General features: G+C 41.3%; 1 protein-coding gene across 1 annotated transcript in view; it reads left to right on the plus strand.

The window, feature by feature from the left end:
* Positions 1-1,212: 1,212 nt before the first annotated feature.
* LOC136017503 (uncharacterized) overlaps positions 1,213-27,857 on the plus strand; it is a 98,616-nt gene continuing 71,971 nt past the window's right edge. Inside the window, exons 1-11 of the mRNA XM_065685816.1 lie at positions 1,213-1,357; positions 1,468-1,660; positions 1,777-2,026; positions 15,160-15,230; positions 17,224-17,380; positions 18,329-18,460; positions 19,275-19,464; positions 20,172-20,299; positions 24,600-24,703; positions 26,193-26,358; positions 27,665-27,847. Coding sequence (XP_065541888.1) covers positions 1,213-1,357; positions 1,468-1,660; positions 1,777-2,026; positions 15,160-15,230; positions 17,224-17,380; positions 18,329-18,460; positions 19,275-19,464; positions 20,172-20,299; positions 24,600-24,703; positions 26,193-26,358; positions 27,665-27,847 — 1,719 coding nt within the window. The remainder of the gene's footprint in view (positions 1,358-1,467; positions 1,661-1,776; positions 2,027-15,159; positions 15,231-17,223; positions 17,381-18,328; positions 18,461-19,274; positions 19,465-20,171; positions 20,300-24,599; positions 24,704-26,192; positions 26,359-27,664; positions 27,848-27,857) is intronic.

The following is a 27,857-nucleotide window of genomic DNA, read 5'->3' on the forward strand; positions in this document are numbered from 1 at the left end:
TCCTCACCTTGCTCCTCACGCAGCTGGGGATGCAGCTCAGCACACTGCTTTCTGGACTACAAGCGCACACTGCCGTGTCATGGGGAGCTTCTTGTCGACCACCACTCCCCAGCTCCTCCTCAGGGCTGCTCTCAATCCAGTCTCTTCGTCTAAAAGAACTGTTGAGGCCTATTAAAGTTCAGATTTCCTGGGTTGCACAGGTGTCCACAGATGTTTTTGCTGTGTTGTGTGTTAGGTGGTATTTTTGATTAAGTTTTGATTAAGTTCATTTGCAAACTTGAGTACGGTATCTGTTAAAATGGATGGATGCTTTGCTCAGATTTACTGCCAGTGCTGGTCTCCTGTGAGTCATTAAACTAGTGTGTTTGCAGCACATGTGCCTAATTTTCTTCAGTATTTTAAGGTCTAGGACAGCACCATGGTAGACATTTGTGTTGGGGAGGTTCTTTGTATTAGCTGCCCACTCAAATGAGTGAACTTAGTCAAGTACATAGGACACTAGTGTTACGCATTAGCTTAAAGACTTGTCTTTAGCATATGTTTAAGAGTCAACCACAAATCAGGCATTTAATTTGTAACTTAAAAGTTTCAGTACAAAGGGCCTAAAATCTGTGATACACTGAAAAAAGCTGTTTGAAATATTTTCAACAAAAAAGCCCTGGAGTGTTGCTTGTGAATTTCGCTGTTCTTTGGTGTATGAGATTCAGGCAAGCTCAGATTTATGTGAGTGTGCTCATACACTTGCAATAAGATGTTTTTGTTTGTTTGGGATTTTTTGTTTTTTTTTTTTTTTTTGTTTTTATTAATATAACTTCTTTCCGAAGAAGTGGGAAGCCACAAAACTAAAACTTGAACTTACAATGCAAATTTGATTATTTTGAAAAGTGTGATTTGCAGCTGCAACTGAAAAAGCAGAGCAAGATAATCTGAGCGAATAGAAAATGAAATGCGTTTACCAGGTAACAGCAAATTCTGTTTTCTTTCTCCAAGCCAAAGCCCAAATCTTCAAGCTTCTCTGTCCCAGCAGCCGTTTCCATCTGTAGCATACCTCAGGATTGCAGCCTGAATCCAAGTTTGAATGTGAAGCTTACCTGTGAGTCTCTTCATAAGTTGACATGTAACCCATTCTGAAATTAATATTTTATACATAGAAATTCTCTGTATCTCTTATTTTGCATGATATTGACAGGTTAAAAACCTGCCCCAGGGAGCATGAGTGACCAGGAGCGAGGCGAACAAAGCGGGTCGAGGCAGTTTGCGCGGGCAGGTGAGCGGAATGGTGAGCACCCGTTGTATGACCAGGGCCCAGTCTGGGAGCTCTGCTCTGGCTGCCCCGGCTGCCCCAGCTGTGGCCAGCGTAGGCACCCAGACAGAGCTGCAGTGCAGCCCAGGGAGGCTGCAGTGCAGAGCTCGGAGAGTAGAGAGTGCCTGCACTGGACTCATGAGGGAAGGGTGCACAATGGGCAGGGCTGCACTCAGTGCGCCCTGGTGAAGGTCCTCCTGCAGCAGGGGCTGAGCTGCGGGGCACTATCAATAGGCTGAAAGATGTCAGGGAAGCTGAGAGGAAGCAGGACTGCTTGCTCCAGGCCCAAACTGTGCAGGGGCTTCAAGCGTCCGCTGTAGCTCATGGAGGAAAGAAGGAGGCTGTTAACCCAGGAAGGTGAGAAATAGTAACAAAAAAAAACCCAAAAAAACCAAAAAAAAAAAAACCAGCAAAAAAAGGAGGAAGAGGACAATTAAAAGCAAGGGGCTTCCTCCTAAATATGTTGTCCCCAGCCAGAACTGCTTTGCTGTCCTGCAGAGGGCTAATGAGGAAACACACTCGCACCATGAGCAACTGGCTGATGCACTGGTAAAGAATATCGCTACTGGTGCTGCCAGGAAAAAGCAGCAGGTCGTAGTGGTAGGGGACTCTACTTTGCAAGGAACAGAGGCACTCATTTGTCGGCCTGACCCAGCCTCAAGGGAGGTGTGCTGCCTACCAGGGGCATGGATCAGGGATGTTGCAGAGAGGCTGCCTGCTCTAGTAAGTCCCACGGACTATTACCCACTTCTAGTGATCCATATGGGTACTAGAGATATAGATAGTAGTAGCCTGAGGAACATAAAGAAGGACTACAGAGCCCTGAGAGAGATGGTTAGGGGGTCTGGAGCTCAGATTGTCTTTTTTGTCAATTCTCTGGGATAAAGGGGAGGACCTTAAATGGCTAGGAGGATTGGCCAGGTTAATAAATGGTTAGAAGGGTGGTGCCATAGTCAGGGGTTTGGGTATCTAGAACATGGGACTCAATTTAGTAGGTCAGGTTTACTGGGGCTGGTGGAGCTGGTCTGACAAGGGGAACAGCGGTTTTGGTAGGAGTCTTGCCAGACTGGTCAAGAATGCTTTAAACTAGATGTGTTGGGGGAGGGAGGGCATCATTCCATCCCAACACACCCAGTCAGTTGCCAGCACCTATAATAAATGCTCAGAGCAATGTAGAGATATTCCAGCCACTCCAGCCAATGAGCTGGCTTCATTTGGAGTTTGGCTCAGATGCCTCTATACAAAGGCCCATAGCATGGGGAACAAACAAGATGAATTAGAGATGTGTGCATGTCTATGGGGATATGATGTAATAGACATCACAGAAACATGATGGGATGGCTCCTATGACTGGAGTGTTGGAATGGAAGGTTACAGGCTCTTTTGAAAAGACAGGCCCAGCAGACGGGGAGGGGGAGTTGCTATTTATGTTGGGGATAGGCTGGAGAGTATGGAACTCTGTCTGAGGACAGGTGAGCAGTCAACAGAGAGTTTGTGGGTCAGGGTTAAAGGGAGAACAGCAATGGGAGACATTACTGTGGGGATCTGTTACAGACCGCCTGATCAAGAGACTCTGTGGATAAAGCACTCTATAGACAGGAACAGCCTCACACTCACAAGTTCTTGTTCTCATGGGGGACTTCAGCCACCCTTATATCTGTTGGAGGGATGGTATGGCCTGGGACAAACAATCCAGGAGGTTCTTTGACTGTGTGGAAGACACCTTCCTTCTGCAAGTAATAGAGGAGCTGACGAGGAGAGGTGCCATGCTTGACCTCATGCTCACCAACAGGAAGGGTTCATTGGAAATGTGACGCTCCAGGGCAGCCTTGGTTGCAGCAATCATGAGATGGTCCAGTTTGAGATTCTTAGGACAGTGAGAAGAGCGTGCAGCAAGCTCACTGCCCTGGACTTCAAGAGAGCAGACTTTGGCCTCTTCAGGAACCTGCTTAGTCAGGTTCCATGGGATATAGCCCTGGAGGGCAGGGGGGCCCAAGACTCTTGGTTGATATTCAAGGATCACCTACTACAAGCTCAGGAGTGCTGCATCCCAACTAGAAGGAAGTGCAGCAGGAGGGCCAGGAGACCTCCTTGGGTGGATAAGGAGCTGCTGAGGAAAATTCGAAGGAAAAAAGAGGCTTATAAAAGGTGGAAGCAAGGACAGGCAGCCGGGGAAGAGTACAGGGATGTTGTCCGGGAAGCTAGGGGCCAGGTTAGGAAAGCTAAGGCCCAGTTAGAATTAACCTTGGCTAGGGATGTGAAAGATAACAGGAAGGGATTCTATAGGTGCATTGCAAATAAAAGACAGATTAGGGATAATGTGGGCCCTCTCCGGAACCTATCAGGAGAACTGGCTACCCTGGATTTGGAAAAGGCTGAGGTTCTTAAAGACTTCTTTGCCTCAGTCTTCACTGGCAAATGATCTGACCACACCACCTAAGTCTTGGAAGGCAGACGCAGGGACTGTGAGAATGAAGACCTTGGGCCCACTGTAGGAGAGGATCTGGTTTGAGGACATCTTAAGAACCTGAATGTACACAAGTCCATGGGACCTGATGAAATCCATCCGCAGATCCTGAAGGAGCTGGCAAATGAAGTTGCTAAGCCACTGTCCATCATATTTGAAAAATCATGGCAGTCAGGTGAAGTTCCTGATGACTGGAAAAAGGGAAATATAACCCCCATTTTCAAGAAGGGGAAAATGGATGACCCGGAGAACTACAGACCAGTCAGTCTCACCTCTGTGCCTGGCAAAATCTTGGAGCAGATTCTCCTGGAAGACATGCTAAGGCACATGAAAAGCAACAAGGTGGTTGGTGACAGCCAGCATGGCTTCACTAACGGGAAATCCTGCCTGACCAGTTTGGTGGCCTTCTGTGATGGGGCTACAGAACTGATGGACAGGGGTAGAGCAGTCGACATCATCTACCTGGACTTTAAAAGCATTTGACGCTGTCCCACATGACATCCTTGTCTCTAAACTGGGGAGACATCAGTTTGATAGGTGGACCACTCAGTGGATAAAGAACCGGCTGGATGGCTGCACGCAAAGAGTTGTGGTCAATGGCTCAATATCCAGCTGGAGACCAGTAATGAGTGATGTCCCTCAGGGATAAGTGTTGGGACTGGTCTTGTTCAACATTTTTGTCGGTGACATGGACAGTGGGATTGAGTGCGCCCTCAGCAAGTTTGCCGATGACACCAAGCTGTGTGGTTCGGTTGATATGCTGCAGGGAAGGGATGCCATCCAGAGGGACCTTGACACGCTTGTGAGGTGGGCTGATGCCAACCTTGTGAAGTTTAACCATGCCAAATGCAAGGTCCTGCACCTGGGTCAGAGCAATGCCAGGCACAGCTACAGGTTGGGCAGAGAAGAGACTCAGAGCAGCCCTGTTGAGAAGGACTTGAGGGTGCTGGTTGATGAGAAAATGAACATGGGCCGGCAGTGTGCCCTCGCAGCCCAGAAAGGCAACCGTATCCTGGGCTGCATCAAAAGGGGCTTGACCAGCAGGTCGAAGGAGGTGATCCTGCCCCTCTACTCTGCACTCGTGAGACCTCACTTGGGGTATTGTGTGCAGTTCTGGTGTCCTCAACATAAAAAGGTCATAGAACTGTTGGAACAATTCCAGAGGAGGGCCACGAGGATGATCAGGGGACTGGAGCACCTCCCGTATGAGGACAGGCTGAGAAAGTTGGGTGTGTTCATCCTGGAGAAGAGAAGGCTGCATGGAGACCTCATAGCAGCCTTCTAGTATCTGAAGGGGATCTATAAGGATGCTGGGGAGGGACTATTCATTAGAAACTGTAGTGATAGAACAAGGAGTAACGGGTTAAAAGTTAAACTGGAAGTTTAGATTGGGTATAAGGAAGAAGTTATAAGGAAGAACCACTGTTAGGGTGGTGAGGCACTGGAATGGGTTGCCCAGGGAAGTTGTGAATGCTCTATCCCTGGCAGTGTTCAAGGCCAGGTTGGCCAGAGCCTTGGGTGACATGGTTTAGTGTGAGGTGTCCTGCCAATGGCAGGGGGGTTGCAACTAGATGATCTTGAGGTCCTTTCCAACCCTAACTATTCTATGATTCTATGATATGTTAATATTCAGTCTTTGGCTCACAGTGCTGTTACTGGCTGTTGATCTTCAGTTTGGTATAAAAAAGGGAGAGACTCACTGTCATGGTTTAAACCGAGCCACACAGCTTGTGGCCAAGAAGGCAAATGGCATCTTAGGGTGCATTAGAAAGGGAGTGGTTAGTAGGTCAAGAGAGGTTCTCCTCCCCCTCTACTCAGCCTTGGTGAGGCCGCATCTGGAATATTGCGTCCAGTTCTGGGCCCCTCTGTTCAAGAAGGACAGGGAATTGCTTGAAGGAGTCCAGCGCAGAGCCACAAAGATGATTAAGGGAGTGGAACATCTCCCTTATGAGGAGAGGCTGAGGGAGCTGGGTCTCTTTAGCTTGGAGAAGAGGAGACTGAGGGGTGACCTCATCAATGTTTACAAATATGTAAAGGGTAGGTGTCAGGATGATGGAGCTAGGCTTTTTTTCAGTGATATCCAGTGATAGGACAAGGGGCAATGGGTGTAAACTGGAGCATAGGAAGTTCCACGTTAACATCAGGAAGAACTTCTTTACTGTAAGAGTGACAGAGCACTGGAACAGGTTGCCCAGGGGGGTTGTGGAGTCTCCTACACTGGAGATATTCAAGGCCCGCCTGGACAAGTTCCTGTGTGATGTACTGTAGGTTACCCTGCTCTTGCAGGGGGGTTGGACTAGATGATCTTTTGAGGTCCCTTCCAACCCTTGGGATTCTGTGATTCACTCACTCCCCCCCCCTTTCCCCCTCTTTCTTTCCTTCCCCAGCCCACCCCCGCCCCCAGCTTCCCGAGGGCTGAGGAGGAGAATTGAGAGAATTTAACTCCCACGGGTCGAGGTAAGAGCAGTTTAGTAACTAAGGTATAACTTAGTTGTTATCACCTAGCTGCTACCACCAATAATAATAATGAAGAGAAAATAACAAGGGAAGAGAATACAATACCACTCGCTGAACGAGTTCGACACCCTCCCTCCCCCCCCACCGCAGAGAGCCTGTACCCTTCTTTAACTCCCAGTTACCTCCCTGGGCATGATGTGCTGTGGTATGGAATACCTCTTTGGCTAGCTTGGGTCAGGTGTCCTGTCTCTGCTTCCTCCTGGCCTCCCCTCGTCCCTGGCAGAGCATGAGACTCATGAAGTCTTTAGCCAGAAGAAACATTACTTAGCAACAACTAAAAACATTGGTGTTACCAGCTCTGTTCCCAGGCTGAAAGTCAAAACACAGCGCTGCACCAGCTACTGAGAAGGAGAAAAATGGACTGCTACTGCTAAACCCAGGACACTCACCTACTCTCTGATCATGCTGATGTCTGAAGCTGGATTTGTCCAGTTTTCAGACGGCAAGATTGCTGGTGACTTCTGATGGAGACTTCTGAGTAGTTGCTGCTTTGTTCTTACAGATGTTTGAATTTCTCTTAACTTTGCTCGAGCATGTGTTATATGTCTGTATTTATTTGACCCTTCACATTTAACAAGAGTGCTTGTGCTTAAAATTAAGTATATATAACTGCGTTAATGTCCAGTGTTTACAAATGAAAACTGTAGCTCCCTTTTTGAATTTTTTGAGAAAGTTTGTTTGTTAATCCTTAAAGAGAACCCTTCTTCTATGACACATTAGCTGTTTTTGCGTGAAGATGTTACTCTAGAAATTGTGATTGAAATGCTGATATCTGTAGCTAAGTATTTGTCTTGAAGCTGTAAACCATGTCTCTCACTAAGCACTACAGCACCTTATCAAAAAGCTTGTCAGAAGAGACCAGTTTTTTCAGTGTGATGCCTGTTGTGTAACCTTCTAGAAACATGCTGTTTTGCCACGTGGTAAGACATACATGCAGTGCTGTTTGTCTCCACATGTGCAGCAGCTTTGAGGCATCTCAGAATCTGATGTGCTGCAGTCTTGTGAACAGGTCTGACATTTTTGGTCCATCTGGTTAGACTCAGCTTTGTTTCAGGGACTTTGGATACAGGCTGTCTCTCGGCATAGTTCATACAATCTTTCCTGGCCACCTTTCCTGAAGCTCCTTCCTTGTGAAAAAAGAGCTGCCTGTAACCTGCAAGAATTATTCTGTGTGAAAATGAAAAATATAACACTTTTTTTTTTTTTTGAGAAACCTGCTCACAGCTCTCTAAGGGAAGTCTGGCTATTTTAGAGGCCAAAAGGTTTCTGAAAGAGTTTTTGGTGTTTGAGTAGGGGAAGAAATTACTAAAACCAGTCTTGTTCCAAGAAGGCATTTAAATTTGAGCATGTACTTATTTTTTGGGGTGTGCTTATGCTTAAAGTTAAGGACATATTCATGTACTCTGCTGACTCCAGACATTGGTGCCATACATGAGGCTAACATAAACTAAGTGGAAAACTTACTGTGAAGTGTCAGATTTATTAGTAAGAGAGAAGAGCTACAAATGCTCAGCACACAAACACTTCTTGTAGCTTGTTGCTCTTGGGTTATGCGAGAGAGTTGTGATAAGGCAAAAAGTCCTTCTAATTCCAATTTTGATATTCCCACTGACTTCAGTATAAGTTTTATGCTTATAGGTCATTTTGCAATAGCTGTGTGAAATATATTGAAAAATATTACTATATAAGTAGTTAAAAGTCAGACTGCTGTGGAGAACAGGCAGTAGTAGCGATTCAAGAGCAGAATGACTGCAGGATAACGTACAGAGCATGTACTATGCCCAGATAAGCTCTAATCTTAATACTGAAAGTTAGAATTAATACAGAACTGATTAAAAATGTCAAACCGAGCAAGTTGCAAGTTTTCCACAATTAAATCTTTTGAAGGTGTTTCAGAATTAGAATATTCTGAAAAATCTCTGTGGGCAGAAGAGAGCTTTCTCAGTTTGTACTTTGGGTTGATCAAAGGAAACCTGAGTTGCTGTATGAAACCTGCGAGATGTTTGCTTTTTTAATTTAGTTTCAGACCTGAGCTGTCCCCAGGTTTGGCATTTGAGAGATCTGGGATTCTGATAGAGTGGCCCAGCATTTGTCATGAAGTATTTTATGAACTGTTTAGACTTGACTTGGTCTTTCTGATCTTCTTTGGCCGTTGATCTATGCAGAGCACATGCAAGAAGTCGCTTTCCCTTTAAGTAAAATTTGTAAGCATTTTGAACCAAGCAGATATTACCTGATGGAGGAAGTAAGTTCAGGCATGAGGCTGTGACAACACAAGCTTATTGGGGAAGCATGGTGACTGTGACTGGGATTGTTATTTATGACTTCTACTTGTGAATCTGGTTTGAAGTAAGCAGTAGTTCAGGTTAAACCAGAGAGACTTGCAGTGGGTTGAGACATGGGAGCGGGAGAGAATAAATCCTTGCCTGCCCACAGCAGCTTCCTTCAGAAGGTGTTGGTGGGAAAGCATAACAGAGTTTTGACAATGCCTCTGTCCTGTGAGTGAACAGTGTCGAGCAAACACAGCCAGAGGCTACTGGGGAAGGCACATGACGAGAATCTGGTTCTAGAAGAATGAGTCAGTAGGACAGGACGTATATGGTGAATCTCCCTCAAGCAGGAGTGGAACATCTTTGTCACAAGTTCAGTGAACCCTGGAAGACCTCTGTCTGACAAATTGTAAAAATTGAATTACTACTAGAAGGACTGTAGTTCTTGGTGTTTGTGTATTATTTATGCGCCATTTCATCCATCTTGGGTTTGGGACTTTGGTTGAAGGGATGTGCTGCCTCCTGTGAACTTGCTTGCTTACAATAGAAACACTTTGCCTTAAGCCCCAATGCTTTTGCTTTCATCCTGTGTCCTTTTTGATTGATTAATCATCAGGGGACAATTGCTAGGTGACTTTTAAAATGTATTGATTTTTTTAAAATTTACGGTGTGGGATCATTCTGAGCATTTGCCGTATTGTGGTGCTGTATGCTTAGCTCCTTTTCCTTGCACTTCAGTGGGATTTCTAGTAGGTGAATTTCTTTCCCTTTTTAGCAAAAAGGCTAAAATGAGGTTGGGTAAATGCTTGTGTGTGTCTATCTCTCCCTCCTGCTACACATGCTCACCCTCCCCTTTGCAGACTGCTCTGCCAGAGCCCCTCCTCTGGCTGGAAGAGGGGAGTTGAAATAGTGAGCTTCTGTTTTGTGAAGGAAATTTTCTTTCACTGCCTTGCTCAGAGGTGCCTTTGAGAGGAAAACTGATGTTGTTTTGTTAACTTCTGGACTGAGGAGGTGATTTCAAAGGCCATGGGGCTGCATGCCATCATTTTACTCTGTGCTGTGGTGGTAGGAGCTTCAGGCAGTAAGTAGAACAAACTTTTTCCTCTGCTAAGATTGATCTCTCTCAATGCAAAATACTTCTGTTGAGGAATGATCTTACTGTCAAAACTTGGAGGTCCTGTAAGTGATGTTACAACTTTCAGGTTTGCAGTAATTGTTGTAGAAGCTTTGTCTTGCTTTTCAGTGTGGTGTAGCAATTCACTGTACTGAGCTCACTGGGTGGTACAGGACAGGTGGGAGGGCACCTTACCTACAAAGGAGTGCAGTTAAATAGTGCCTCTTCCTTTGGCATTACTAGGGAAAGCAACAGGAACAGTGAGATTGTGCCAGTCAGTTCAGTATCTCTCCTGAAAATAACATGTTAGTATCATATTCTGAAACTGTACTCACTTCGCTACTTGGCAGATGAAAGATTCTGAAAAGTGTGATTAGATCATGAAATGTCAATGATGTGGTCCTTTGTTCCTCTTGTCAACTGAAAAGAGCTAAACACATGCTGTTTCTAAAACCGAAATAAATTAGGGAGGAAAATGTAAAATTTTAAAAGAGCAAAGTGAACAGCAGAAACTCTGAACTTGGGCAGCTTAACGAAGTTAACAAAGTGCCTGGTTGTCCAGAGTGCTCAGCCTGTCACACTGTCTGACTGCGATGAACACATGCAAAAATCCTGAGCATGGCTTTTAGATAATCACGCAGGATCTGAGAGAGCTCAAATCTGATCCTGCAGAGTTCAACCGCTTGAAAATCTGATGCTGCAGAGCAGAGGTGAATTTTCCAGGTTTGTCTTACCATATTTATGTTAAGGTTCTTGAATAAGTTGTACTCATTTCTTTGTTAAAAACCATTAATTGAACACTGCCTTTTCTTGCTGTTTGAAAGAATAGCTCTTTTCTTTCATGATCCACAAGATACTTAGGGATCATTTTTTTCTGTCCAAGGAAAGAGATTAGTGTATTTCTTTCTCCCCACATGCAATGTGTTTGGAATTTTAAAGTTAATGCATATGTTCTATGTATAGATAGGTATATTTATAAAAAATAATAATCAACTGATAATTCTCATATGTAACATGACCTGGTCTCTTTGTGCTAGAAAGTTTGATAATTTTGTAGATAGCCGTAGCACTAGTTTGCTTGAAAATACCATGTTATTTTTTGTATATACTTTATAAAGGTAAAATCTGAATTTTTGTACAGAGAATTGATTCTGCAAAGTAAAAAGGAGCATTTGTTGGGAGGAAAATATGCAGGTGGGAGTAAGGCCTTTTTGAAGGAAAATGTAATTCTGCTCTCCAGAAACTTAAATTTTAACTTGGGAATAAAAGGGCGTATAAGCTTGAGCTGAAGAAACAAACCCTTTCTTTTTTTGTTGTTGTTCCAAAACCAGTGAATTCACTTCTTTTCTCCTGCCAAAATGTGGTTCCAATAAATAATACAAATGTAGTTTTTAAGTGTTGCAGTTTAACAAGAGCATTTTCTTCAGGCATAGAGCATATATAGAACCTCCAGAAGCATGGACCAGAATAAAGAGGCGCTTTCAGCTTCTATTTCCAGTGGGAGATGAAGCTGAGCAACACAGGGATGTTAGTTACTGCTCAACAGGGAGGTACATTAGCATATAGACCAGCATAGAGGTTGGGGGCTGTTGTACTGTTGTTGGACTTCCTGTGGAATTTCTTTTTAAGAAATTTATGAATACTGGCAAGTGTAGGACTGAATGGTTCTAGTACTAATTAAATGATGCAATGATTTTTAATAAAGAAGCATTTCTTTTGCAATGATACAAGTGCTATGTGTTGAAATGCAGCAGGATCACATACTTGATACTGGCTGTTCTCACATATCGCTGCAGTGCATATGAGCACTTGGGATCTGACTGATCTTGCCACTGTGCATATTCCTGTTGATATCTAGGACTTCAGATAACTTGCAGAGTTGAGTGCCAGGGAGTGCTGTCAGTACAGGATCAGGCCTTTTTTAATTGGATTAAGACCCCGTTTTTTTGTATTGGCTTGGTAATCTGTGGTATTGTTGCATTTCCATACCTACCTGAATAAATACACTAAGGCATGTGCCTTAGTGTATGTGCTTGTGTTGTATAGGCATGTGGAAAGGGGTGAGAGCAAAGTCTTGTTCCTGGATACTCAGTAGCAAAACTCTCAGGGGCTTTTGATTTTGAGGGCCATGCTTAGGTTTCAGTTAATTTCATTGTCATTGAAAGGCAGCAGATCTGTCCTGAGCTGCACACAAATTTTCAGTGTTTTTCTATTATCTTACTTGTCATTGCAGGCTCCTTGGAGAGTTTAAGTTATGGAGCTTCCTGTTTTGTGGAGTGTGTAGGTGAGTAAAACAAGACAATATTCAGGGCTTGTATGTGATAAGGAAGGAGGGATTCGAAAACTCTTCTTCATGAGGGATGTTGTGTTCTTAGAAGAACGATACTTAAGTCTGAGTGATTAGCACTCATGGAAGTAGTGGAGAAGTTCCACTAAGCTTTGCCAGGCCCAGACCTGCTCAAAGTTCACATTCTGTGAGTTCAGAAAACTCACAGACATTGGAGCTACTAAACAAGTGCACACTACTAAACAAGTGCAGGACAAACCCCAGCCATGTATGAGTGTCTTTGTCACTAGTACCCAGTGTTGGCTCCTTTCATACTGAAAGATGCATGAAGAAAGCCTGCCCTTTCAGTAAGTGGGCACAAAACTTACATTCTGGAAAGGAGGAACACATGGGAAGACAGGATATTGAACTGACTTTGAAAGGTTTGGTTGAACGTCTTGAGGTGTAGTTTATGACTTATGCTTCTCATTTGCATTGCCAGCAGGTACTTGAATGTGCAAAGTGGTTTTCAGTATAACAGCAAAGGGAGCACATGGATGTTCTGCCTCCAAGGAGATCTTGCCCTGGCCTCGTAGCTACATACACAGACAGCGCAGCTCAGAGACTCTTAATTTATTCAACATTACTTCATCTCTGTGTGGCTTTGTCATTGAAAGTGCTCAAGTGTTGCACTGCTGCTGTGAGGCAGAGAAAAAACTCTGTATTATAGGAGCCACAGGGGTCACTTTTCCTAGGTGTTGCCCTCTGCATTGGAGGGAAGGGAGCATATTTACTTTAACATTTCCCCTCTTCTGCACTTCAGTGGTCCCGCTTAGGGTTATACCATGATGCCTTATTTTTTAGGGACACTGTGTTAAAATCTTGCCCATATGGTTTTGAAGGTATTATGACTTCTCATCCTTTCAAGGTTAATTCTTATCACCTGGTCTGAAAGAGCAAGAGGTCTCTTTTATTAGAGGAATACAGTGACATATGAGGGTGTCTGATGCTATATTTACTAGATGACAGTGTTACCCATGAACACTTGCCAGGTCATTACCAATGTCTTCGTATGCATACAAATAATCCTTGTCTTCTCATGTTTTCTCTTGCTCAGCGCAGATCTTACTGGGCAGGCTTTAAAAAACAAAGCTTTTTAAAACCCACAGTTTAGTTCGTCTGCCTACGTATAGCTCAGAGCATGGGCATGAAAAGCACTGAATGCATCAGCAGATCTTTTTCATCTTGCTGTTGCAAAGGTCCTGCTTTGCTGCCGAAAGGTGTCAAAAGAGCACCATGCCGTAAATGCATTGCATTGTTTTTCTGCTCTTAGAAATTCATTTCCCATCCCATACAGGAGCTAATTGTAGCATGCATGGTGCTTTTGGAAACCTAATTCTTTCAGTTGTAAGTCCAAGTGGGAAGGGAATGTTCTGAATATCCAGCCCCTTGTTTAGCTGATTTCAGTGTTCAAAAGATTTAAAAGTAGAAAAAAAAGACAGGAGTGGGGGAGCAGGGGGAAGCCTAATAGACTAAAACTCCATTCATTTATTTCCTAGGACACAGTACATCGTACTTCCCCAGAAGGGCTAGATACAGCTACAGGTATACAGCAGTCACCAACACATTCTTGCAGGGAAATACTTACAGAAGCAGTGGCATCTCTCTGGAGAGCACAGTGATCATTGAGGTACTGGGGAATTGCCAGCTGGTTTTGAAAGTGAGTATTGTCATAATCGTCTGAGTGATGGGGTTGAAATGATGTGGAGCTGTATTGTTTGTCGCAATTACTGACTGCTACATTACAAACATTTTTTTTTTCTTGTAGTTAAAAGCCAGTTCAATTCTGGATCTCCTAATTAGAGTTGCAGAATTGCTTTAATATGTTATGGCTTCAAATTAAGTATTTGCCAGTTTTAAAGGGCAGATTAAGTAAATCGTTCTTTTATTTCGTAAGTGGCATGGCAGTTTCACTGTTTTGTTACATGAAGGCAGAACTGGAGATGAAGCTAGGCCCTTTGAAAGGAACTCTCTTTATTTTTAAGCACTTTCAGATCTGTGGCAGTAATTTAAAAATAGCAGGCATTTCAAAAAGAACTTGAGAAACTTGTGTGATGTGCTGGATTGGTGCCATTCCTAGCCTGGTGTCAAATCCAGTCTTGTAACACTCTGTTGATCTCAACAGGAGATCAGAGCAGTTTCAGATTACAGGCCTTTCGTGGGGTGAGCCCTGTGGTAGGCCAGTTTGAGAACGATGGTGGTTTATCAGGGGGAGCATGGAAAATAAACTTTTCCCATCTACTTTGGTTTTCCTTCAGGTTAACAGAGGGGATAATGCATAGGTTCTGCAGGGATTGACGTGTGTACTATATAAACATACACACAAGGCCAATAAAGAATAGGATAGTTATCCCTGTCCTAACATGGCCATATGGATAAAATTAACTCGTCTGTGGTCCTGTGACTTTACATGAAAACTAAGAATTTGAGTATGTTGTCTTCAGATTGAATCACTTTCTTCTGCCTTGAAATACCAGTGGCAAGATTCCCCAACTTCTAACTTATCTTAATTTGAGGCCTCCTAAGATGTGCAAGACAGCGTGTAGTTGAATGCTTGTCTTTATAAATAAAAGTAAAAGATATTAAGAAAAAGACAAGTGCTAATAGTTGCAGTTTGTGCTGTACTTAAAATGGGGCAGATAGCCACCATTTCTAATCTACCATTTGAGAACAGTTCTTCCTTACCACAACCAGCCAAACTGGAAGTACATTAGGAAATTCTGTAATGTACTTAGGTATGCATTTTCTCCTCTGAATTCAGTGAAAACAAGCTGTGAAATGGCTACTGACCACTGAGAAACTTCACCAGGCATAGTCTCAAGAGTCCACTGAAGTGGCCAGTTATTTTGCTTTTCATTTGGAGTAGAAAGGACTTATGTCTATCTGCTTTACCCCATAGCGGATGATTGCTTCTGTATTGAAAATGAAAAGGTTATAATAGTATAAAATGTATTTAATAATGAATGAAACTTCTTTGTAGAAGAAATTTCTGAAAACTACCTTGGATATGCAAACTGAAGATGTGGCTGTTTCAGTTGTGTTGCTTGCAACGCTGAATGGCTTTTCATAGTCTGTGACGTTCTGTGTAGATATCCTAATGTGACAAAGTCCACAAGTTCCTATTGACAGTAGTATTTATTGCTCTATAATCTTGTTTCCTAGGTGCAAGATGTACAGATTAAGAAAAATCTTGCATCCAGAGAGGAGCCTCTGAAGGAAATGGACAGTCTAAGGTAGAAAAATGTCTAATCTGGTCTAGTTCTTGGATTTTTGAAGCTATATGGCTTAGCAGCATTTGGTCCAAAAAGGGTTTTTTTAACCTAATTTTGATCCTTTTTTATGTAAAAAAGATTTGGTGAGTAAACAATTATAATTGCTCTGGGTAAAATTATCAGGCCTCTAGCTGGACAGCAGCATGCATAAATCATAGTATCATAGAATAGTTAGGGTTGGAAACAACCTTAAGATGAACTAATTCCAATCCCCTGCCATGGGCATGGATAGCTCTCCAGTTCTGAATTGTGATTGATACTTGTACAGGCTGTTGAGTTTTGAAGTACGTTTCAGAAGTTCTTGGTCTGGAGGATTCTCATGATGCAAAACATTGTAGGTTGTTTTTTCTTGTTTTTTTTTCTTTTTTCATTTTGTGTTGTTTTTTTTTTTTCGTTGTTGTTGTTGTTGTTTTTTGTTTGGTTTTTTTGTTTGTTTGTTTTTTTCTTTCAGGATATTTAAACTGCGTTTTTCATCTAATATAATATTCTTCCGTTTATGTTTCTGGGTTTAGTTGCTCATTCACAACATATGTCAGTGTGTTTTCTTCTGACTTGCAAAGGTATAGACTCTAGTGAAGTTGCCTGCACAAAAAGGTCTCTTCAAACTGTGGAGCTTTGGTATTTTCCCAAAGAGCTGATGCCTCTTGTGTCATCAGAAAAAGGGAGTTCTGTTGTCTGATTAAGCTAACCCTTGTAATCTTCCTCTTTGTCCTGTCACTTGGATTCTCAACATTTAAAGACACTGCGAGCTGTGGTAATTGACTCAACTCGAAGGACTGAAAAGAGCAAATTTGGAATAAATGCATTGCTTTTTATATTAATCAGGAAGAGCTTTGCATTCCACAGTGTCAGTAGTGGTATTAGGGTTCAATTCAGAGGAAAAGCACATCTGTGAAGTTTTTTGCAGGATTTTCACAGATGTAAGATCAGCTGTGTCTTGTTCTCTGCAGAGAAGCCAATCAGAGGCAGCAAAGAAAGCATCCAGTGAAGCTTGGTTGTTGAAAATAATTATTCAGATGAGTGAACCTTATTAGCATTTGCCTCAGCCTATTGTGAATATATGGTGGTCTAGCTTGTCCTCTAAACATGCATGTAATTTCCAGAAATAGTAGCAAAAGCAACCACAGTTGCCTAGGAGTTCAGAAACCATTATCCCATGTGCACAGCCTCTTCTCCTAGAAGGACTTTATCCAGGTATTGGTGCATTACACGTTTTTTCTCTTACATTGTCTTTGTGCAGCAGTTGATTAGATGAACAGTTAGTTCCACAGTTAGTGTTCATATGAACTCTGTTTCTGGCTGTATGGGAGCTGACCTTTGGGCTACTGTAGAATTCTTCCTTTGGATGGCTTGTTTTTCCCCATTTGGAGGGGAAATATATGATTAAATTACGTTATATTAGGAGTGAAAATCTGTTTTTAAAATTACCTCTTGTAGAAGTAGAAAAGACTGTACTCTTAATCTGGGATGGCAGAAGCAATCAGGGAATGCACTTACAACAAATAACTTTGGGATAGAGCCCAAGTACATACACCTAGCAGAACAGGAACATACGGGTTGATTGGAAAGCAATTGTTCTTGTGTGTACCACAGCTGAAGAGTAATGATAAAGATTACATGAAGTTGCTTTGCAACTGAGACATGCTTACCAATGCTAAATCATAAAATGGAATTTCTCTCTTATATTAAACAAGAATTGTTGCCATTAAGTATAATTACTTGTAAGGAGTTGGCTTGAAGTGTTAGTTATGTCAAAGATGCAGTGATTGTCTCGATAGGGTTGGGTTTGGGGTTTTTTTGTCTGGTTGAGGTTTTAAAGGCTCCTGGTGTCAGGGTGAGCTGCTTGTTATAAAGAATGGAGGTAGAGAAGAAGACAGATCCATTTTGGAAGAACAGCTAGAACTGACTTGCAGCCACTGTTTGAAGCAAGAAACTAAAAACTGTTTTATTGCAGGGAAGTACTAGAACAGCATCCTCTCCATTTTTCTTTCCATGATGGGAAAGTTGTGAAGCTCTGTCCTGTGAGGAGTGAACAGACCTGGGCTCTGAACATAAAACGAGGCATTCTCAGTGTCCTGCAGACATCACAAGCATCCACTGTTGTTGAAGAGGTGAGACCACTGGTAGAGGTCATGCTCTAGGGTGGTTGTTAGCCTTTGGACACGTTAAGTATATTCCCTTTGCAAATCACTAACGTTTTTTGCCACTCAGTGGCTGGTCAGCAACCAGTGGTGGTAGTCTGATGTCTTTTTGTAGTGAATGTTATGAAATGATCTACAATTTGCATTCATGTTGAGGGTTGGAATCCACTACTTCATTACCTGAGGAAAACCTGTGTATTGCAGAGTTCTCTGAGGAGCAGGAACATCAGAGCCTTACCTGTTCTCTGGGGAAGATACAGTATTCATTGTTCATGATGATTTATTGTGATTTTTTTCATTAGTTTTAGGAGGTTTTAAGTCAGGCTTTTCAAGAGCTCTTCACATTTTTTGCATACTGAAGCTCAAATTCTGCTGTGTTACACTGAAGTAATAGTACAGCGTACCCCACTGCTGCCCTTGTGTTGGCATGAGTGCAGCTCATGAGAGCAGTTGGCATGAGAGCAGTCTCTAGACTGACTTTCAGTGGGATGTGCACCTCCTCATTCTCAGGCTATGGCTACGTACCAGTGCTTAAATGGATGTTATGCAGTCAGGTTTGGGACACCCATATGTACTTCTTTTCTGAGTAGAAATGTTCTTCTGAAGTAATGCTTCCCTGCAAACCAACATAATCTTAAATGAAAAAAGCTCATGTCTATAAATTATCCGATGCAAGATAGCACAGTGAAGTTAAACAAATCCACAAACCCTGGCTATTATAAAGTCTGACCAAGGTCTTTAAAATTATTTGCCTTTCCATGTCTTTTGTGGCAGAGCCAGTGTCCTGCAAGGGAGAATTTAGGTCTCTGTTGTGTTATTACAAAAAAGCAATTATTAAAATCAATTTTAATAGGCCATAATTCCTGCTTGTATTGTGTGTGCAGTATGTGTGATTCAACACTGTACATTTGTTACTAGGTGGATGTTCTGGGAATATGCCCAACCAGGTATCAGCGCAAAGGTTCTGGTTTTGTCAAGACAAGGGACTTAAACCTCTGCTCTCATCGGTATTCTGGCTTTACTTCTGTGCAGTCTGTGGCTCTTCCTCATGTAAGTGTTGGGGAATGACACTGATTCTTCCACAGGGCCTTTTAATTTCTCTGAAGAGTCAAAATGTAAATGAAAACATTTTTTGAATAGACATTTATGCTCAAATTATATTTGTGTGTGCCCAAACATGAATTCCCATCAAAAAATGATGAATGTCATTGCCCCTTTAATGCCTGTTATTCATAGAATTTGTTTTTTATTGCAAATTTGCATTGTAGTTGATGAACATCATAGTAGAAATGCAAGAAGTTGTTACGTGCCTGGGTTAAACTCTGTCATTAAAATATAGTTACGGTTGTAAACTGAAAGTAGATCATGAAAGAGAGAGATATATATAGGAAAAATACATTATGCAGAGAAAGTTGTTGTTTGCAGAAAACCTTGGAAAAGATAGAAGCTTATCTAAAAGCCAGACTTGCAGCTTTCCACTGTCCACAGCAAATACAGTCAATATTTCTATCTTGTGTCATTCTTATTAGGTGAATATTACTAATTTCTTGCATTGTACTAGCTAGTTACAATTTACCAGCCTTTTGCTTTTCTTAGCTCTGCTGACCAAAAAGATTTGCTTAACACTATGCTTTGTGAACTGAATTGGGACCATTTGATGCTGGAAGTTAGTCACAATTACATTTTAGTGATGGAGAAGCTAGACTGAAAATAATGTATTAACCTTCACAGGGTGGGTGCTGCCAAAGGTCTAGGCAAGAGACTGTATGACAGAACTGGAATCCTCTGTGAAATTAGGAGAGAAAGAACTGGGCAGGCTGAAATAGGTCATCAGGACTTTATCTGAAGTATCTGTTCTTCACAGTCTGAGCAGAAGATCCTGTCCTCCAAACTGGAGTGTGTTCAGAGCCTTAAGGATGGAGTCCTGGCAGAGGCCAAATGTACTGAGTCGAACCTGCTTACGCTGTTCTCTCAGAAGGGCAGTGGGGCAAAGACACAGACAGAGTCTTCACTGACACTCTTTCAAGTGGAAACAGAGACATTGTATAGAAAAGGTAACATGATGTTTCTGCTAAAATAAAGTAAATTTACTTCCTAGAAATATCATGGGAGAGTGATCTTACTGAAGTCAGTGGATGCTTCTCTGATGAAAAATGTTAAAGTTGAGCTCTAGATGTTGAGAAACATTTTGGGGTTTGTGGGGTTGGTATTGTTTGTTCTGTTCTTGTGTTGGTTTGTTTGTTTGTTTTGTTTTTTTGTCTGCTTCCAAATAGTGGTTTCCTAAAAGGAAAATCCAAATTTCCAGGACTCCTTTATAGTTATGTTGGCATAAGATGACAGAATTCTTCATCAGGAAGAGGTTAAGAGCTGAGCCATTTATTTTCCTTGGCACCTCGATCTCCTGTTGATTTTTTGGGAGGCTGAAGTGTGAAAGGGAGCAAGAGAGGAAATAAAGCTGGAAAAGGTGATGAATATGAAGTAGTATGTCCATTAAAAGAGGGATATTGATGTAAAGTGACACTTTTTTCAGGCATCTTTGTCTTGTCTCTCTGATTCTTTCTTTCAGGTCACATTTGTCCTTAGGCCTTTCTTCTGTTCTTAAATTCATCCTGACTGCAGGCATTCTTATTCATCCCTTGGCTTTACTGAGACCAGAGAGATTTTTACATGTAGAAATAAAGGCTCAGAGAGAAACTTTCTCCTAGCATTTAGGGTTAACCTTAATAACCAGGAACCACCATTTTTCATTATGCGTTTCCAGTGGACTTTGAGGATCTGTATGTGACCAACATGCTCTATGAAAGAGAAGAAACTGAGAGGGAGGTCACTGGAGGGGAAGTGACTGAACTAGTGTGGAAGCTTTGCTTAGCACATAGTACAAGTTTTGAGGTAAGCTTTTACACATAACCTCCATTTCCTTATCAGGCCCTTTGTGATCTGAGGGTTCTCCTACACAGGTAAGACGTGACTAGGAGGGCAGCAAGCTGTAAATACTGAAGCCTTCCATTGTTTGGGGCATTTTTTGATATGGTATTGCAGGAAGATAGAATGCTTTGAAGTGCCCTGTATAAAAATATATTGAATATATTTTTATTTCCTATATAAAATTAAACTGAAGACTCAAAATGTCACATGGCCCTGGAATACTGTGCAAAAGCAATTTTGAACTGTATTCTAAATTAACCTGAAAGAAAATGTTCGTGTTTTTTTGTTTTGCTCTGGAAAATCAAACAAAAAAGGTGTCTAGTGTGGCTTATCACTGATGCTTAATTGTAAAAACCCTTTTCTACAGTTTTAGTGTGAGATACTACCCTTGGTAATGCTGTTTTTTTCCATGTTTATTTGAGTTCTGCAGTCCTGCTGTTGCCTCATCCCCTCCCCTTTGCACATGAAACCCTTGCCTCTGGATCTTGGCTGGTTGGTTCCATGTGTTTCTGATGAGTTCTAGAAGTAACCACTGTGTTTTCTGGGGATGCTGCTTGGGTCCAGAGATAATCTCTTCTCATCTAAATAATTTTCATGGGTGAATGCTACTAAGATAGGGTGGAATATTCTGATCATATGGAACTGACCAGTGGCTTAACTTTTTTTGTGTAATGACCATAATTCTAGATGAGGATCTGCCTGTCTCCTTAGCTCCCTTAGGTCTTGTAATTTCTCTTGATAACTGACAGCAGCTGGATCAGTTTGAATTTATCACTGCCTTTGCAATGAACATCCCTATTTTCTGTGAAGTTTGAAGATTATCAAGAACACCTATTATATACAGTGCAGAAGGATCAACAGATGGTGGTACTTAATCATTGGTGGCCCAAGTTGAACTGAGGGCAGTGACCTAAAAGAGAGGGTGCTTCATATCCTATTATCCTTCAGATGGAGTTGTTCTTGCTAGTAGTGAGGTTCCTGTATAGAATGAAAAAAAGTAAATTTGCAAATAGAAGAACCCACTTTGTATTTAAGTCAGTCATGGTCAGGATATTACCAGAAAATAAGTATGGTCTAATCAGGAAGGCACTGAACTGATGCCTCCATGAATTTGCCACTGATTAGTTTAGTCATCTCATTCCTGATCTATTCCCTGTCCTCTGATGTTCTTGTCTTGTTAGATTGCTCGTACTTTTGAGCAAGGTTATTTCATGTGCAACAGGGCCCTGATCTCTCCTGTAAACCCACTTAGGTACAAGTGATGTTAACAAAAAGCTTCAGACACACATCATCTTCCTTTGTCTAGGTTAAGTCCCATGCAAAAATAAAAAGCTTTGCCTTGTCTCTTCCTTAGGGGGGACACAGATACAAGGAGGTGGAGTACAGGCTTTATGGGACTAAAGAAGAGTATAATGCTGGGTTACGGCTCTACAGGCCAGTGGTGCCTATTTAGAAATTAAAATACTATGGACATTCACATTTCTCCTAACATCAGCTGTGATTAGTAAGCACAAGTGTTTGTGTAATGTCATGTGAAACTTAAGGCAAAGGCACAAGGTGGAAGAGGATCATAGTCACAAAAGTTGAAGTGGGCAACTTCAGTGAGCTGTGATAAATCACAACCATTAGCAGCTACTCCCAACCTATTAAATTGTGATCATCAGACTGACCTGGTATCACAGCCTGACAAAGACCTCAGTACAGGGCTGAGGAGAAAGCAGGTGGCCTTTCTGGGTGGTAGTATATGGGATAGGTTTCTCTGATTTATAAGCATATCTGCCATCTTCTCTAGGTTCATGCTAGAGAGATTTGGGTTGTAGAGAGCTAACACAGCCATAAATACAATGGTTCTTGCTAATGCAGAATAAAAGCAGACTCTTTGTGTGTGACAGTGCTTAATTCTATGTGGCCGTCAGTGTAACAGCAGTACGTGCTGGCATTTAGCAGTGGACTAGAGGGATACATACTTCTTGGAAAATGTTGGAAAAAATTAATTACTGTAGTGGACCTGGGAAATTTTCTCCAAATCCTGCTTTCTTTTAAACACTTCTTTGAAAGAGTGGTAGATAATTTTTCCCAGTAACAGTCGGATGTCACTTCTGTCGCCAGAGAGGCCCCCTGGCTTCATGTGTGGGAAATTTGTTTTGTAAATTACTAAGATTAGCACAAGTGGCTGCTGTCCATGCCACTGCCTAAACCAGAGGTGAATTATTCATCATATGTGGGTCCCAGCACAGAGTTCAATTGATTGTCAGCCATTTTCACTGTTTCAGGGTGTTCCTTCTGTGTGATGAGACATTTCAAAAGGGATCTTTAGTATCCCTCATTCCAAACGATAAAATGCCCTTTGGGCCAGGAAAAAGTTGTGGGAATGCCCGCAGCGTTGCTTGGGAGACGGCTCCACTGTTATGCATGTATAGCTTGTTTGTCCTTTTATTGTTTGCCTCTGAATGAGGTGAGATTATGCATTTCTTTCAGGACACAAAACCAAGAATAAATGGAAGGGAAAATCCCCAACTCCAGGAAAAACAGTGAAGGGATGAGAAAATGGAGGTGGAGACTGTGTCATTTCCAAGGAAGCAAAGTTGTTGTTTAATTTTTTAATGCTATTATGAGACAAGATTGAATTTCAATGTGAATGTAGATTAGCTAATGGACCATTAAGTGAACAAGTCGCATACCGACAAAGAATGGTCAAAGGGATGGGGAGAAGCTTGAAGGAAGCCTGTCACACAGCTTCTGTTGGGGCCTGCATTTACATTTGTGTCTCTGGATTTTGATGCTGTATTGGTAGCTCTGGTGAATGTGGCTGTGTATGATGCCTTAAGTGGGCAAGAATATGTCAGATTCACTCTGCCCAACTCCTGTGCCACAGTCGGACCCGAAAGAGTTTACCTTTAGGGCATGGTCTCACCAGTTGTTTCTCTAACAAGTCATTCTAATTGCTAGGTACTACCTAGGTGGGTGTTAGGACTTTTGCATTTCTAACTTGTGGTATAGGAAGTATATAACAGAATTTCCCAGGTAAGAAAGATGTTCTGATTATCAAGATGAATTAAGATACTGTAGTTACATGATGATTTTGCTTTTTGAAATTCAACTCTTCTTTTTCTGTATAATAACTTTACCAGGAACAGACATCTTTGTCTGCTTTGAACTGGAAAGCCTTAGAAGATAATGTTGGGAATGCCCTCTTAGGTCACTTAAACCTGGTCAATAGCAAGGCACAATTACATCCTTCCTGAAATTGTGGGTGAAATAAGGTTGTCTGACAAAGTAAGACACCAAATAAGAAAGAACCAATGAGGATCAGGAAGAAGGAAAGTTATGCCATGGCAGGGAGAGAATAACCATAGCCGTTCAACCAGTAGACTTCAGGGAGAAGAGTGTGTCACCTCCATCTGATTTCACACTTGGTCTTCAATTCAAGGAAGTCACTTGTTCTTTATTATATGTATAATTGAAAAAAGAAATCAGACAGACGAAAACCAGAAGTTCCGTACAGAAGAGATGGCTATGTAATTCCAAAGAGATATAATAACTTTACAGGAGAGAAGGCCTCACACTTTCATTGAGAATATAATTCAATAGGCAAAACCAAAGGTGTACATTTGAACACATTTTCAAAGCAACCTCCCTTACAATTACATTGGGTTATACTTGGCAATTACTCCATCTTCTTACTGAAAGACGACTTCTTTTTCCTGAAAATATCTTGGCTGTCTTGAATTAATATCAAAAGCTGGCACTGGGTTGTTCCAATTTTTCATTGCTTTTGGAAGCAGCTCCTGGAAGGTCAGGAAGTCAAACTAAGTCTCTCTCCAGATCTTTGGAAATGTGACTTAGTGGAATTATCCTGTATTTGCATCATTTTTACACGACAAAAAATATTTTCTTCGGAAGCAGAGCAGTAGTTCTATGCATAAGCTTTTCACATCTGAAGTGAATAAAGAATTGAATTTAATCTGTATGGCATAGACCATAATTAAAACTTGTACACCATAAAGTTAGGTTAAAATGAACATACAAGCTACTGTTTTTAACATTCTGCTATTTTTTCAAGTAATGAGATGTATCTTCCTTGAACTTTGGATCAGGTCTCAGAGAAACACATCTACTATATAGCCTTTAAAGTACCATTTTCCAGAAAGCTTGTACTTAGGCCAAAATAAGAATGTGATTAATAGTGTATGAAAATGAAAATAATCTGAAAAAAAGACAAAAGATCCAGTAATATTACATTTGTTGTTGTGCTCTCGTACAGACGGCAGACCTTTTCATGACTCTTGTGTTTGAGCTTCGACATCTTTCTCTTGAAGCCTTAAAAGCACTATGGCAAAGATCTTCGTTTAAATGCAGAGACAACTGGTAAGGCCCTGTCAGTAACTGTATTTAAAAAAAATAAAAAAGATTTTTTTTTGTAAATATTTAAAATGGATTAATGTTTTAAATCCATGCCCAAATACTGGCTTTGAATTTGGAGCACTGTAAAGGAAGAATATGTATTGCAGATCTTGTTTATGTGACAGAAGGATGATATTCTCTCCTTACTGAATGTACGTTGTGTACAAAATAGACTTTCTTGTCACATGCTTGTTCCTACAGACAGAATTCCTCTTTCAGAAACAATGTGAAAAGGAAACTTGAGTAATGGGTTAGATGGAAAACAATGCTGCTACTCCATTTGTTGTGAAAAAGCTTACCTAGGTCTACCTACAGTGCCATTGGTACATAAGAGGAGACAAATGTTAGGCTGGGAGAATAGGTGTGGTAGAGCCAGACATTTCAGTAGCAGCCTGATCTCAGGATGGGTTATACCAATCACTGAACAGCAGCTTTAAAGATCAAGGGCCCCACTCCTCTGCAGTCAGGAGTAGCTCTGATCCAGCAGTTTGAGACTGTCAGAAATACTAGTCCAGTATTATTAAAATCTATACAGTTTATTTCTCCCTCTGAAGTCAATAGTCTGAAAAGTGTAAATAAAGAAAAAATTTTTTACTTGGCTTCACTACAAAATGTCATCAGCCTCTTTGAAGTTAATTTAATGCCAGGTTTTATGTATGAAGCAGTATCTTAAACAATGTAAAAAGTGCAAATTTTGTTGGCTTTTGTTGATTCTCACGTGTTGACAATTAGTCATGCTAACATTCTTTGATATTAGAAAGTAATCTAGCTACCCTTCCTCTTTGTATGATACCTTAAGGCTAATTTTACTCAGGACAAGGTTATTAACTTCAGGAGCTAAAAAGAATCCCATGCAGACTACTCTCCTACTTTGATGCAGGTGCTTTTATCCAGTTTAATTTTAACTGCTTTCTAGTTAATGCAAAAATGTCCATTCACCAGTATCAGAGGTGAGTACAGAATGTTTACAGAGGGACTCTGAGAGCTGAAATGTGTGTTGTTTGTTGTGCTGGTGTAACCTTTCTACTTAAATAAGGTCTAGAAAAACAGAGGAAGTAGTAGCTACTCAATTCAGTTTTAGTATTTTAATTTGTTATTGGTGAAATGAAAGAAAAAAACACCTAAATAAAAAATTAGTGCTTTAAGGTACCTCAGTCTTTAGATGTCAAACCTGGGATATGTTGTGGCTTCATTTTCAGAAAAGGCAACTGAAAATTTTCTTGAAAGCCTGGCTACCTGCAGTTCTTGAAACACCAATACATTTCTTCACATCTTGGCTGAGGCATATATACTTACTATCACTAAACCAAAAGATTATACAGATTTCTGCAGAATCTTGCATTTGCTAAACCGGTGGACTTGTATTTACTTTGAAATAATCCCAGTCTCAGAGTGTCTGTTATTTGATTCCTGAGTATTCTGGTTATTGCTGTACTTTTTTCTTGTGTTACAGGCAGCCACTAATAGATGCTCTCCCATCTTGTGCTACAGAGGAATGTGTTATCCTAATGAAAGAAATCATAGCTTCTGGAGAAGTCGAGGAAGACAAAAAGGAGTATTTCTTCTGGTCTTTGTCATTCATTCCTAAACCCACCTCAGGCATGATTGAATCTCTTGCTGTGAGCGGATATTGTTTTTTCATTTTTATCATTGGTCTAGCTGGCTTGTAATTTTTGTGTTTTACATTAATAGTCTTTTTCACAGATTTATCCAGAACTTTACCAAAATGTCTAGTTAATTTTGGTGGTGAAACTACTGTTTATTTTAATCTTGATTCCAAAAGAGGATGCAGTCATGTTTGGTGACTGGAGTTTGATTTGCATTAAAGAAAAAAGACTTCAGAAAAAAACCCTACCCTATGGATTCCAGAGACTGGTTTGGGCTAATTGGTTGTGAGGGTCAAAGTCAGGTCAATATGAGGAGAATGATGCTGTTGCATCTTCTCCCTGCTTTGGATAGAGCTTTATTCTCCAATTTGGTATGTTGCTTTGTATTTAGTACCTGGAGACATTTCAGTCTTTTGTATATGCAGTGCTATTGCAGTTTTTGACATTTTTCCTTAACTAAGCTAATTGTATGGAGAGTTAATACTGACTCTATTTTGCAGTTTATTTTTCCTTTAAAAATCTGTGGTTCTGCTGGGTTTGTACAGGGCAATCTATCATGCTCTTAGAGGCTGAAGCTGGACTTGCTATGTTCCGGGTGGTAAAATCAGAGATAGTCTTGTAGATTAAGTTGTTAAGAATATTTTTATGTAAGTCAAATGTTATGCCTGCTTGGCTTGTGTTCTAATGAATGGCCATGAACAATCTTGCAGAGTATATCACAGCTCCTGTTCCCAATCATACAGGTTCTGACTAGGATTATGAATACCAGCTCTCGGTGTTAGCAGGCTTTCACAGGTTTGCAAATGCTTTTTGAAGTGGTGGGATTTTCAGCAGTAACAGGCTTGCTTCATAGGATGCAGAAATGTGGAATTTGCAGATTTATGGGACAGAAAAACTAATTTTCATCCTAAAAATGGGTAAACTGCCTGTAACTTTCTGAGCTGTCAGTGCTTTTTGCCAAGTAATAAGGTAGGACTTAGAGAAATCTGTGCTGGTGAGGGTTTTACTCTTCTGAGGGTCCTGGAAAATGGTTTAGATTTGTTTACTCTATCCTAACCACACAGGGCATGATTTCTTGTGGAAAGAACTGTGGTCTGTGTCATGTTGGCACTAAAATAGCCCATGTGTTTACATAGGAACATAGAAGAACTTCACATTGTGTATCTGTTTAAATCCTCTAAGAGCTGTTTGAAAGTGTGCATTGTTGATATTGAGGTAGTATGTAAATATTTTGGTACATTTGTTTTCTGTCGTGTGTTACAGTAATCATGAGAATGACTTTCCTGAAGCACCCTGTTCTTTTTGCGCTTGTTTCCAGCCATTGCTGAAGTCACCAGGAGCAAGCCAGAGCTGTTTCTTAGGAGTAACTGCTCTCTTACACAGATTTTGTTCAGCTTACAACTCCTGTGATGGTGTACCTGCTGTGCAGAGTGTGATAAGGACTCTTGGGAAATTTTTAGGAGGAAATTGTACCATGCAAGATACAGAACAACTCAGCAAGGTATCAGTCA

This window comes from Lathamus discolor, chromosome 6 (assembly GCF_037157495.1).
Source record: "Lathamus discolor isolate bLatDis1 chromosome 6, bLatDis1.hap1, whole genome shotgun sequence".
In the NCBI taxonomy this organism is placed as follows: Eukaryota; Metazoa; Chordata; class Aves; order Psittaciformes; family Psittacidae; genus Lathamus; species Lathamus discolor.